The following is an 11,590-nucleotide window of genomic DNA, read 5'->3' as shown; positions in this document are numbered from 1 at the left end:
TAGTATTGGTAGAACATCTCTCTCAGTACAAAAAAAAAAAAAAAAAAAAAAAAAAAAAAAAAAAAAAAAAACTAACGTATTAAATTAGTTTTTTTATTTTTATTCTTCCCTCCTTTTTTTTTACATTGCGTTTTTATCACATTGTACAAGAGTGAACGCACAAACAGGTGAGTTAAACGAAACCAACCAACGCAAGTAATGACAAAGAGGAATCGTGATGTATTTAAACCATTAAGGTAAGAGTCCAACAAGAATTAAGAATCACAAAATTAAACATTACAACTTTTTGGCGGAGCGGTTAAAATTAATGCGTTTGCCAACACTGCTTCAGCATGTTTTCTGGCTTTTTACACTTTTCAACATTGAAAACTCGAGGTTACTCGAACTAGTTTGAAGCGAAATTCAGTTTGGCCGAGCGAATTGGCGGAAGATTGAGCGAATTGCAGGTTTGCCGTTGGCATCAATTGCTCGAGTTCGACTCCGATGTTCGACTCCTTTGTTCGATGTTGGCATCATTGGTTAGAGTTCGACTCTTTTGTTCGACTCAAAAGTTCGATGTGATTTTGTCTTTCATTGTTTTTGTTTGTCTTTGCTTTTTTTGTGTTGTTGTTGTTTTTGTTTTCGTCGTGAGCGGACGTGCGTGCGGACGAATTTTGAATTTGGGATTCGCCGTTTTAACTGGAGCTTGTGTGTGTGTCACTCTGACTCCGTCGTGCTTCATTTCTTTAAGTTGTGTGTGTGTACGTGTGTATTTATAATTTTAAACAAATTTTTGCTTGCAGACTTGACAGTGCACAGGTACATACAATATGTATGCACTTGTTTTTTTTCTTTTTTGTTTTGTTGAATAAATTTTGTGAGCCGTTGCTGGTTTAACGAAACATAAATAAAAGGGGAAAAAGGTTGGAGCCTCTGCCAGTCTCTACGTCGGTGTGTGTGTGTGTGTGTATATGTGTCTGTGTCTGTGTCTCTGTACCTCTGCTCTGTGCGGATGTGCAAGAAGAAATTGCCCATAAAAACGCAAACAAAGGAGTTCTTTTTACATGTATGGGATGTAAATGTATATATAAAAATATGTACATATGTGTACGTGTGCTTGTTTGTGTGAGTGCAAGGTAGAATTGCAATTGAATATAACGGGAAAATGCAGTTAAAGTCTACTTCTACCTCTCTCTCTCTCTTTCTCGCCCTGCCTGCAATTAGATAAAATATTGAAAAATGATAGCAGCCCCTCTCCTTCGCCATGTCTCACACCTATTAAAGCAGGCTGCGTGTTTATGTGTGTGTGTGTGTGTATGTGTGAGTGTGTGTGTGTCTATGCAATACTGAAAAGAAAAGAAAAAAGGTTATGCATGATACGACAGCGGCAGCAGCTGGCTCCTCAGCTGCGTCCAGCGCACTGTGGATATTTTTTTGTATAATTTTTCAGCCCACTGTGCGCTTGGGGCCAAAACTTTCGTTTCCTCTTTGCCTAGGCTTTTCTTTTGCATACAACTATTTGTTGTTGTGTGCTGTTGTTGTGTTAGGCAAATATTTTCTTAACAAAAAGAAACAAGTAATACACAGAGACAAGTTTTTTTCCTCTCTTTTTTTCTCCGTTTCTTCCTATGCCGTTTTAGCTTTAATTTGGCAAAAGAAAAAAAGTTTTGCGTAGGCAAAGCTCTCGCTCGTTGCTTCTCTTTCTCATATGTGTGCGTGTGGGTGTTTCTCTACGAGTCTATGCCTCCCCGTGTGTGTGTGTGTTTGTGTGTGTATGTGCGTTTGCGTACGTGTGTGATGTTGACTGCTGTTTGTTGTTTTTGTTTTGCTTACAGAGCTTGTGCAGAGGCCACAGCAGCAACAAAAACAAAACACGTGTTTACTTTACAACAAATAAAAACAACAAGACTAATAGCAATCAATTAAATAAACCCTTCCCTCTCCCAGAAACTTACTTACATACTCACAACAAAAATATAATGCAAATTTGGACTAGGACTTTGCTCAAAGTCAAAGTTGCAACATAATACAAAAAAAAATACCGTAACAAGAAAACAATAAACACATAAAGGAACAAAAAGCAACACGAAGAGACATAACCAAAAATTTCCCCACATCGAAAATAAAAGAGAGACAAACAGACCGACGACCATTGTCAGCCAAAAACGAAGAGAGAGAAAGACACAAGGAAAATAAGAAGAGCGCATGCTAGGAGCACCAGCAACGGCAGCAGCGGCAGGAAGAAGAAGACAAAGTGAGAAAAGTGAAGTGTACAGTGGAAGTGAGGAGAAGACGTAAACTGAAGCTGGTGGCAGAGTTGCCGACGCCATTATAATAATCTACCTCCAAAAAATAAAAATAAAACAACAAAACTAAACAATCGACATAAAGAGGAATTAATTTCGGTGCAACGATCTTCATATTCATCATCCGCAACAACAACAACGCCGTTTTTTCGTCGACATCTTATCAACATCATTATTTATCATCATTTATGCCCATCTATTGTGGGTGCAAAGGGGCAGCAGCAGCCGCCGCAGCCAAGGAGTAAAAAAAGAGAATTTAAACAATTCGGTGTTGGCCGCAGCCGCCCGCTGCCATTAGTCGTCGTCGCAGCCGCCTTTGCCCGCCAATATGGCGTGCCTTAATACCCTAAAGCAGGAAATCAAAACTTTGGAAAAAATTTTCCCCAAGAACCATGAACGCTTTCAGATACTCAATTCCAGTGTGGATGAGTTATTGTGCAGATTCATCGATAAGAATGGCAAACGATATGATATACACGCTAACATAACGGTAAGTCGATTTCCTCTTCCCCTTTAAATCCATGTGTACATATGTATGTATGTTTCAATTTATGAATTTTATAAACAGATCGATTGCCTTTTTATTGCTTTAGCTTATCTCAAATGAAAATGATAACAATTTGCAAAAATTCGTACAAATTCGTACATTTTCGTTGAGGTAGGTGCGATTTGGCTTTCGATCAGATGTTCGATCCTCCCATCCCTGGTTTTCCGTTACCGATCTTGTTACCAGAGTGGGGAAACATTCTAGAACCACGTTTAATTCTTTGTATGGACGTTAATTCGAAGATCTATTGATTCATCTACACTTTTTAAACAGGATGACCCTCTTTTATGTTAAACAATTTAGATGGAATCTTTAATTAAGGAATTAAGACTTATCTCTCATCTCCTTCTGCATACTTCCCAGTATTTTTTGATTAGCCCAATAATTGTTTCTATCGAGAATCGTTTGAGATATTTGTTTGATCCTCTCTATCACACTCTTGCCTTGTGAGATATGACAGATTTGTTCAGATATGATTAGGATTAGGTGGTTGCTATGCTCTGATTGTCGTAGGTCACAAATGGGCATAATTGGTTCCGAAGAATTTAGGATCTAATCTTATTTATAGTATAGTACGAAGACTATGGGATGATTGGACTACAGAGTCCTTGCCCCACAGCAAACAGCGATAATCATAACATTCATGATGATGGCCCATTTGAGGATTTTCCTCGTTTATTCGTTTTTAACTTAACGCTGAGTTTATTTATAATTCTTATTGATCTTGAGATATGTAAATTTTTCGCAGCTTTTTATTGTTTATTATTGAAAAATAATGCAACCACCAATAAATTGTGATTCATTGCCCTCCACTCCACACTCATCCCCCACATTGCGTCCCTCGCCCGATATTCGTTCGATCGACGTCGGTCAGTTGAGTTCAGTTCGCTGCTAAAGTTGTGACAACTTGATCTTTCTCTCTTCTCCTTCTCTCTCTCTTTGCTAGGTAACTAGCTCGCCTCTCCCCGCTGGTAATTTTGTTTTTGTTGTCGTCGTGTCTCTCTCTTTCCCTTATTTTTCTTTGCCTCTTGCTCGCTCTGCTTGGTTCAATGATCTAATTAAAGGTTATAACTTTATTGTTGTTGTTGTCGCGTATTGAAACGTCATTTTATATCTTATACATACATATACATGTGGATTAAAAGAAAATGTAGTACTGGATAAGTTCTGAATGTACGGATGTACATATGAGATCCTGTTGCTCCTTTTTTCATAAACATTTGTTTTCGCTTTCTTTTCCAATTACAGGAAACTTATCCTTCTTCTCCGCCAGTTTGGTTTGCTGAAAGCGAAGAGACGAGCGTTACAAATGCCGTTCAAATACTTAGCAACACAAATGGTCGTGATAATCACGTGATTAATCAGGTATATACATATATCAACGTATATATGGGAGATACAAGAACTTTAAATTCATCATGTGATGCAATTCCAGGTTGGCATTTTGCTTCGTGAGCTATGCCGTTTACACAATGTTCCACTGCCACCAGATATAGATAATCTAACGCTGCCATTGCAAACTCCGCCTCCATCTGTGTCGCCATTGCGCTGCGATCAGAGATCCGCTGGTGGCGGTGGCGCTGTATGTGGTAGCGGGGGTATGGCTGGTATCGGTGGTGGTGGTGGTAACGGTGGTGTCGGCGGCGTTTGTGGAGGAGTTGGAGTCGGTTCGCATGGTAATGAGGAGACCGACTCCGATCAAGAGGAAATCGAAGATCCCATTGGTGAGAGCGAGCAAGAGAGCGAAGGCGATGAGGATTTGCCGCTAGAAATGGATGATGTACGCAGTACAAATAAAGTGAGTGACTTTTAAATGAGGCTCCATCAAACTTCTATTTCTATTCTCCGTTTTTCTACATTTCAGAAGGATGATATGGAAGTGGAACATTTGGCGACTTTAGAAAGACTGCGTCAGAGTCAAAGACAAGACTATTTAAAAGTATGTAAACGAGAAGGGGAAGAAACCCAATATTAATCCTTTGGTTTTTAATATTTTCTAGGGTTCCGTTTCTGGTTCCGTTCAGGCAACCGACCGCTTGATGAAGGAACTACGTGATATTTATCGTTCAGACGCGTTCAAGAAGAACATGTATTCAATTGAGCTTGTCAATGATTCCATCTATGAGTGGAACATACGTCTCAAGTCTGTGGACCCCGACAGTCCGCTGCATAGTGATTTATTAATGCTCAAAGAAAAAGAGGGCAAGGATAGCATATTATTGAATATACTGTTTAAAGAGACGTATCCATTTGAGCCACCATTTGTTCGTGTAGTGCATCCCATTATCTCAGGTAAGTCACTTAATATTTGTTCCCCCAGATTGTCCTTAAGCAATATCTGACACACAGGTGGCTATGTGCTCATTGGCGGTGCCATTTGTATGGAATTGTTGACCAAACAGGGCTGGAGCTCGGCCTATACCGTTGAAGCCGTTATAATGCAAATTGCCGCCACTCTGGTTAAAGGCAAGGCACGTATACAATTTGGAGCCACTAAGGTATGACCGACCCCCACAGGGTTGTTGACATTTTCTAATGCGGGGGACTACTAATTGACCTATCTAATTCAAAGCAGGCACTAACCCAGGGCCAATACAGTCTAGCGAGAGCCCAGCAAAGTTTCAAGTCCCTAGTGCAGATACATGAGAAGAATGGTCGGTATATTGCGAAAAAAAATATAAGTTCCCATTATAATATTTATATCCTCTTGATTCCTTTAGGATGGTTCACACCGCCCAAGGAGGATGGCTAAGGTTTTAAGAAATCATCACACCACTTCCAATTTTCCATTCCCCTCTCACACCGATGCTCCCACACACCAACCACACCCCCAACCAACCACACAAGTGCACACACACAAACGACAACGCATGCAAATGAAGCCATCACCATAAGCAGCACGCCAGCAGCACCACCAACCACCACCAAGAGTCATGATTTCTAGCACTATACTTGGGCAGCAAAAGAGGATACTCGGGATCAAATCCGGTTGCCTGGGAGAGTCTCCATGTGCCTGCCTCCGCTTTTCCGCAACGAAAATGGGATGATATATATATATTTATATATATATATGGATATACATAAATGCAATATTCAATTCAATTCAGCGAAACAAACAACAAATAGCCATACATTTATATACATATATACAACATGCAACATTGATTCAGTCTAGATTTTTATGAACTGCTATATTAAGTCGAAAAAACAAACATTCTTTCGTTCTGTATCTCTGTAATTGTTACAAAATTATGCGTGTGTATATGTACATGATTTAACGAATATGTGTATACTATGCAACTGTGTCTGTATTATCCAACGATTTCAAATTTGATCACTTTAAAATTCGCTGCATATATACGTGTGTATATATATATATATATATATATATATACGTTTGTGTATATATATATGTATGTATTCACAAGCAAACACACACATTGATATACGAGGTATATATGTATGTAGTATCCGTATAACAAAAATAAACATCTGCATGTGTATATGTAATTTGTAAAATGTAAATCTTAAGGCAATTGCAGGTAACATTGCCCCCGCAGCCACTTATCCTTAGCACCCACCCCACCCCCTTGCCTAGCCTGTCTATGTATACCCGCCTTTTCATTATATGTACCGATCAACCCACATTACCAACCTCACACTCACACATACCTAATCTTACCTATACATACATATATATATATATATATATATATATGTACAATATATACATATATATATATATATATATTTAGTTTTACATTTTTATGTAATTTTTTATGTTTTTTTTTCTCTAGTTTTGATAAGCGTAAAATGATGTGGCATTAGCAGCTATTTGCATATATATGTATACACACACACACACACACACAGATATATATATATATAAAGTAATTAAATTTATAGATTGTAAGCCCTTAAGTTAAGCACAAGAAAAGAAACAAAACGCATATAATAATTAAAAGGAATGAAAAAGAATATTAATGAGAAGCAGCAAGCTAATTCTAACTGTAAATTCGTCTTTCCAAATAATAGCAAGCCCAACAAGCATATATATATATATATATATATATATATGTATATATATATATAATTATACATATACATATATGATATATATTCTTATATAAGAATATAAAGATTAACTTTTTAAGATAACGAAACATAAGCAACAATCAATTTGTTGCTACAAAATTATTACAATGACGATGAATATGCATCATTATGATGATGATGATGATGTGTGTGGTACATATTTACATACATTTAGTATGATAATGTATCAAAGCAAAAGCAAAATCGAAATTTACCTGTACATTAAACTAATTGGCAACTCACATTGTTCATTTTAAAGAAAATAATGATAAATTGACGATGATGATGATGATGATAGATCATGACGAAGCAGCGAATGATATATATAGAAGTGCATAATATGAATTATGAAAATATTATTAATAATAATAATAAAAAGAAGTAAAACATGAAGAGACAAACTCTAAATTATATACATATATATATATACATAAATATAATATTATATATTGTTTGAATTCTGAATGATTGCTGGGAATATACAATAGAGACAACTAATTGAGACAATAGAGAGAGTGAGGGATATAGAGAGAGAGAGCCGATTTGATCTTGGAGAAGACATATAGACACTTCCTTCATTTCCCTCTCATTTTAATTTGGCTTAATTCAAGTATTTTCATTTATTTTAAACATAAACAAAGTTTCTTAAGACAGTAAAAAAAAAGGTAGATGTCATTACTTAACACTTTTTACATAATTAGGCTAAAACTTATCCATCAAATAGATGCTATCTCTATCCCTCTGGTGTCACTCCACGAACACGACATATTTCTCGGCCTCCTTAGACGGTTGCATTCGCGACGTTCTCGACTCTTGATGATTCACCTTTGGCGTTCTCGATTCGACGCTCTCGAGAGAAGCACCGATTAGCATTTCCATGGTACCCTTTATCTGAAGAAGTTCAGTGGTGAGCTGTATCTCTGCATGCATTGCCGCAGCCAGTCTTTCCAGTGCCTCCATTAGATGGCGGCTATAAGCCACCATTTTGCGTTCAAATACGTCCAAAACGGTGCTGGCGGCATTCATCAGAGGCCTCATGAAACGTGTTTCACCCAGATGGGTGCAGATGAAGTCGATGAATTGGATTAGCACCGCATCGTTGCGATCCGTCAGCGCAATATCCAGGCCCCGGCGATGCAGCAACTCTGTTATGAGGGCTACAATTATTTCGGGATGATGGTTTACATTCACAGGCAGCATGGCGGCGTCCAAGGCCTTTTTGTAGTTGAATTTACGCAAATGGGCATCGAAGGGCTGGTACTTTTGCAGTTTCCGCTCCGTGACAATGTGATCGGCTTTTTTGACTATGCGATCGGGCACTTTAAGTTTGTCGTGCTCCATTTTCTTCTGGCGTTGTCTGTGGGTCAAGCGGATTTTTCTCAAGTGACTTGGTTTGCTGTCGACAATCATGCGTCGTATCGACACCAGACCATCCACCATTCCGGCAACCACTGCCTGATCTTTGGGTGCCACACCCAGACTGACTACAGCATTGGGATACGTAAGGGTGTGGACGGTTTTGTAAGTGCTCACATCATAGATTTTTACATGCCGGTCCAAGCCACCGGAGAAGAGACGTCTGCCATCGGAGCCCAAACGTAGACAGGTAACTGTCTTGTGATGCTGCGACATCATCGTAAGCAGCCGGCAACCGCTGATTAAGTCCCAGACTCGGACTTGAGTGCCGCCGGCACTTATGAATATGGAGCCGCTGGGCAGGAACAACATGGACTCCACCGGACTGCCATGATCTAGGGTACGTTGGACGGCCGTTTCGGAGCGTGTGTCGTATAAATGAATTTTGCCATCGTAGCCACCGGACACAAACATATGAGAGGATTGGGGATGCATGGAACCTGCTCGTATGTAGTCCGTGTGGGCATCTTCATATGTTTGCACCACCTTTTCGTTGGCCACATCCCACAGGCGCACCGTTTTGTCATCGGAAAAACTCGCCAACTGCAGTTTGTCCGCCGTAAAGTAGGTTCGATGCACTGGTGCTTTGTGGCCCTTGAACAAGCGTAAAATGTTCCTGCTGGTGGTGTCAAATAGCTTGACATGACCCTCTTCATCGCCGGCGGCCAGCAAACGTCCGTCCTGCCGGAATGTGGCGCCGAATGCAGTCTTTTGGAATCGCGAAAGATTCTTTACTACCAGTTTAGTGACCAGATTATAGATCTGTACGCGAACCGAGCAGGTCAGTACGAAGTTATCCGGATCGCTGGGACTGAAGTCAACATAGTCAATGGTACTGTGTTCTTTGAGAAGCTCCGGTTTCTGAAAAGGATGATGACGAACATGATCAGCATGGGGATAATGGACACAATGAACGTGCATTACTGCTTACCGCCAATCGGTCCCAATAAATGGTGTCGGGCGTCTCCACCTGGGCCTTCTGTTGGAAACGTCTCACATTTAATGGCTGGAAATTACCCTTCATTGTGGACTCTCAATGGATTGCAGACGGTTGGTGTAAATTCCCTCGACCGCGTCCGTTTGCCGCGCACGTGCTAGAGAAAACTTTAATCGGCTGGTCACACTGTTTCAGGGTTGTGTGTGAGTTGATTAATTCATACACTGTATATTTAAAAAACAAACCGCATTGCAAACGAACATGTTTCGATCTCTAATTGCACAAGTCGTTTATAATCAAAATATATATGTATGTTCATTTATTATTGTTATATGAGAGACCTCAGTTCTATACGCCGTTTTGATAGTTTTTCTGGTTTAACAACACTGCCTAGAAGGGGAGTTTTGAATTCTTCAACACTTGATTGATTGTTGAATGTTTTTTTTTTGTTGTTTTTGTTACTTGCACTTTTACGATGACAAAATCAAGTACAAATAGTTCAATAACTCAACATGGAGAAATTACAGATTAGTAGTGGCGCAACCTCTGCCCCACCAGCCGCAGCAGCGACTGGTCCCATTAGACATCATCACCAGCAACTGGCTCAGACCGATCAGCTAAATGTGGAACAATATCCAAAAAACCTAATTGAACAATATTTGCGTGCCTCTAGCAAAATTAAGAAATTCGAACGAGCAGTGTTCTTTAAGTGAGTATTGTTGTGCTTATGTACCTTGGCCATTCATTCCATTGCCATCCTTTCGCTGGCGTCTAGACGATTTGCTCCAAATGCCAGCGATGTGCAGGCGGACTTTCATCGGCTGGCTTATAGCTTTGAGGAATCTGGAATTTGGCAATATGCAGGCATGTGCCATATTGGCTATGCGAAATGCGAATCGTATGGCGGGGCCGCTCAGCGTGAATCTGAGGCATATTTGCGGGCAGCTCGCGACTTCCTTCAGGCCCAAAAAGATGAGCATGGTTTGTTACATCTGGGAACAGGCCACGAGAACGGCTTACGCCAAGGAGCCCTTCATTGCTATCACAAGGCGGCAGAACGAGCGGCTGACAATTGCGTGTTTAAGGCAGCCATTCTCCGCGAGTTGAGGCAATTGCAAGGGCAATTGGAAAGCACCAGCAGCTTTGCATCGCCCACGCACCAGATACACGATCTGGAAGTAAGCGCTGACCTTAGTATGCAGAGGGAGGATTATCGCAGTGCGTTGCAGCATTACGATGACATGGTCGATAATATCTATGAGCGGCGTGCTGCTCGCCTGTATGGCGAACTGTTACACCGTGTGGAAATCATGCGTCTCTTGCTTCTGGTTCATCTCAATTTACCACCTGCCCGCCAGTCGCCAGGTCACATCAAGCTGATTGAGTACTACTATGTCCTGGCCCAGCTTCAGTCACAGCCATGTTGGAGTGACAGCAAAGAGCCAATTGAACGGCCTGGGGCCTTTGTGTCCGAGCAGCAACAATATGCCCTGGCCGAGATAGTTTCCGCCTGGGTGGAGCGTCAAATGTGCGATCTCAAGCAATTGCTAATGGATTTTGCCAACGAATTCGGTTCGCTGGGTGTACCCGAGAGACAATTGCTTGCCACAATATACTCAGGCCTTTCCAAAACCTATTAGACATTACGCATATGCATGTGCATTGTATGATTTAAAGTTATTTATGTTGTTTTATGTGTAATAGTTTTTAAATAACCTACTCGCTAAGTGTAATCCAAGTCTACCAAACCTAAACTTTCAAAACGTGCCTACACACTGGGAGGAAAGACAAGAAGAGAAAGCATACACATTGTCAGAATCGTAAAGCTGTTGAATATAATAAAGAAAAACCAAACGATGGATAATCACAACATTTGATGTTTATCACTAATTGTAAGACCAATGAAAGTTGAATGAATTAATGTCATTTGTTCTATTGGATTTTTGTTTAAATATTTTTATTAATTTATTTTGTTATCTAGGTTTATTTTTGCTTGAATATTTCTCTTTCTCTCCACTTCCTTATCGGTTTCTGTTATTTGGGTCTAAATCACAAGATTTTTGTTTTGTTGGTTTTTCGTATTTTGTATAATTTACATTCAAAAATTTTGTTTGTATTTTATTGAGGCATAAATAATTACAACACACAATATTGCCAACAGAATCTAACAAAAAAAAAAAAACATATATGTATATATAAGATATATATATATATATGTATATATTAAGAGCAAGATCACAAGCAGTTTTGTTGCTAATGGTAGTAAATAGATTTTAGTTAAATACACATACGTATACACATATGTGTATA

The 11,590-nt window shown here is 39.6% G+C and overlaps 3 protein-coding genes across 9 annotated transcripts; 2 read left to right on the top strand and 1 right to left on the bottom strand.

Moving 5' to 3' along the window:
• The first annotated feature begins 609 nt into the window (after window positions 1-609).
• Window positions 610-5,797, top strand: LOC137586646 (ubiquitin-conjugating enzyme E2 Q2). 7 transcript variants are annotated; one of them, XM_068302760.1, is made up of 9 exons: window positions 610-740; window positions 1,927-2,775; window positions 4,081-4,197; window positions 4,268-4,630; window positions 4,697-4,771; window positions 4,833-5,124; window positions 5,182-5,330; window positions 5,408-5,486; window positions 5,553-5,797. In XM_068302760.1, exons 2-9 carry the CDS (start codon window positions 2,614-2,616, stop codon window positions 5,582-5,584), a joined length of 1,269 nt encoding a protein of 422 aa, XP_068158861.1. In that variant the 5' UTR covers window positions 610-740; window positions 1,927-2,613; the 3' UTR covers window positions 5,585-5,797. The 7 variants fall into 7 exon arrangements, with proteins under 7 accessions (XP_068158861.1, XP_068158855.1, XP_068158856.1 ...); XM_068302754.1 differs by having other exon boundaries at window positions 5,405-5,486; XM_068302755.1 differs by having other exon boundaries at window positions 663-798; window positions 5,405-5,486.
• Window positions 5,798-7,425: 1,628 nt separating this feature from the next.
• On the bottom strand, window positions 7,426-9,596 carry LOC137586645 (U3 small nucleolar RNA-associated protein 15 homolog). The gene is made up of 2 exons (XM_068302753.1): window positions 9,275-9,596; window positions 7,426-9,204 (listed from the first exon to the last, which is right to left on the bottom strand). Exons 1-2 carry the CDS (start codon window positions 9,365-9,367, stop codon window positions 7,675-7,677), a joined length of 1,623 nt encoding a protein of 540 aa, XP_068158854.1. The 5' UTR covers window positions 9,368-9,596; the 3' UTR covers window positions 7,426-7,674.
• A 97-nt stretch (window positions 9,597-9,693) lies between these two features.
• Hap40 (Huntingtin-associated protein 40 kDa) lies at window positions 9,694-11,150 on the top strand. The gene is made up of 2 exons (XM_068302762.1): window positions 9,694-9,989; window positions 10,056-11,150. Exons 1-2 carry the CDS (start codon window positions 9,793-9,795, stop codon window positions 10,918-10,920), a joined length of 1,062 nt encoding a protein of 353 aa, XP_068158863.1. The 5' UTR covers window positions 9,694-9,792; the 3' UTR covers window positions 10,921-11,150.
• The last annotated feature ends 440 nt before the right edge of the window (window positions 11,151-11,590 follow it).

The sequence above is a fragment of the Drosophila tropicalis genome, unplaced genomic scaffold (assembly GCF_018151085.1).
Source record: "Drosophila tropicalis isolate 14030-0801.00 unplaced genomic scaffold, ASM1815108v1 contig_158, whole genome shotgun sequence".
In the NCBI taxonomy this organism is placed as follows: Eukaryota; Metazoa; Arthropoda; class Insecta; order Diptera; family Drosophilidae; genus Drosophila; species Drosophila tropicalis.
This window is presented reverse-complemented; position numbering and strand designations above follow the sequence as displayed.

What these genes read in the sequence shown, in the direction of transcription:
- LOC137586646 (XM_068302754.1), top strand. Translation starts at nt 2,614, where the DNA reads ATGGCGTGCCTTAATACCCTAAAGCAGGAAATCAAAACTTTGGAAAAA. An exon ending in ATATACACGCTAACATAACG is followed by an intron (nt 2,776 to 4,080) that starts GTAAGTCGATTT and finishes TTCCAATTACAG; the next exon opens with GAAACTTATCCTTCTTCTCC. An exon ending in ATGTACGCAGTACAAATAAA is followed by an intron (nt 4,631 to 4,696) that starts GTGAGTGACTTT and finishes TCTACATTTCAG; the next exon opens with AAGGATGATATGGAAGTGGA.
- LOC137586645 (XM_068302753.1), bottom strand. Translation starts at nt 9,367, where the DNA reads ATGAAGGGTAATTTCCAGCCATTAAATGTGAGACGTTTCCAACAGAAG. An exon ending in TTTATTGGGACCGATTGGCG is followed by an intron (nt 9,205 to 9,274) that starts GTAAGCAGTAAT and finishes CATCCTTTTCAG; the next exon opens with AAACCGGAGCTTCTCAAAGA.
- Hap40 (XM_068302762.1), top strand. Translation starts at nt 9,793, where the DNA reads ATGGAGAAATTACAGATTAGTAGTGGCGCAACCTCTGCCCCACCAGCC. An exon ending in GAACGAGCAGTGTTCTTTAA is followed by an intron (nt 9,990 to 10,055) that starts GTGAGTATTGTT and finishes GCTGGCGTCTAG; the next exon opens with ACGATTTGCTCCAAATGCCA.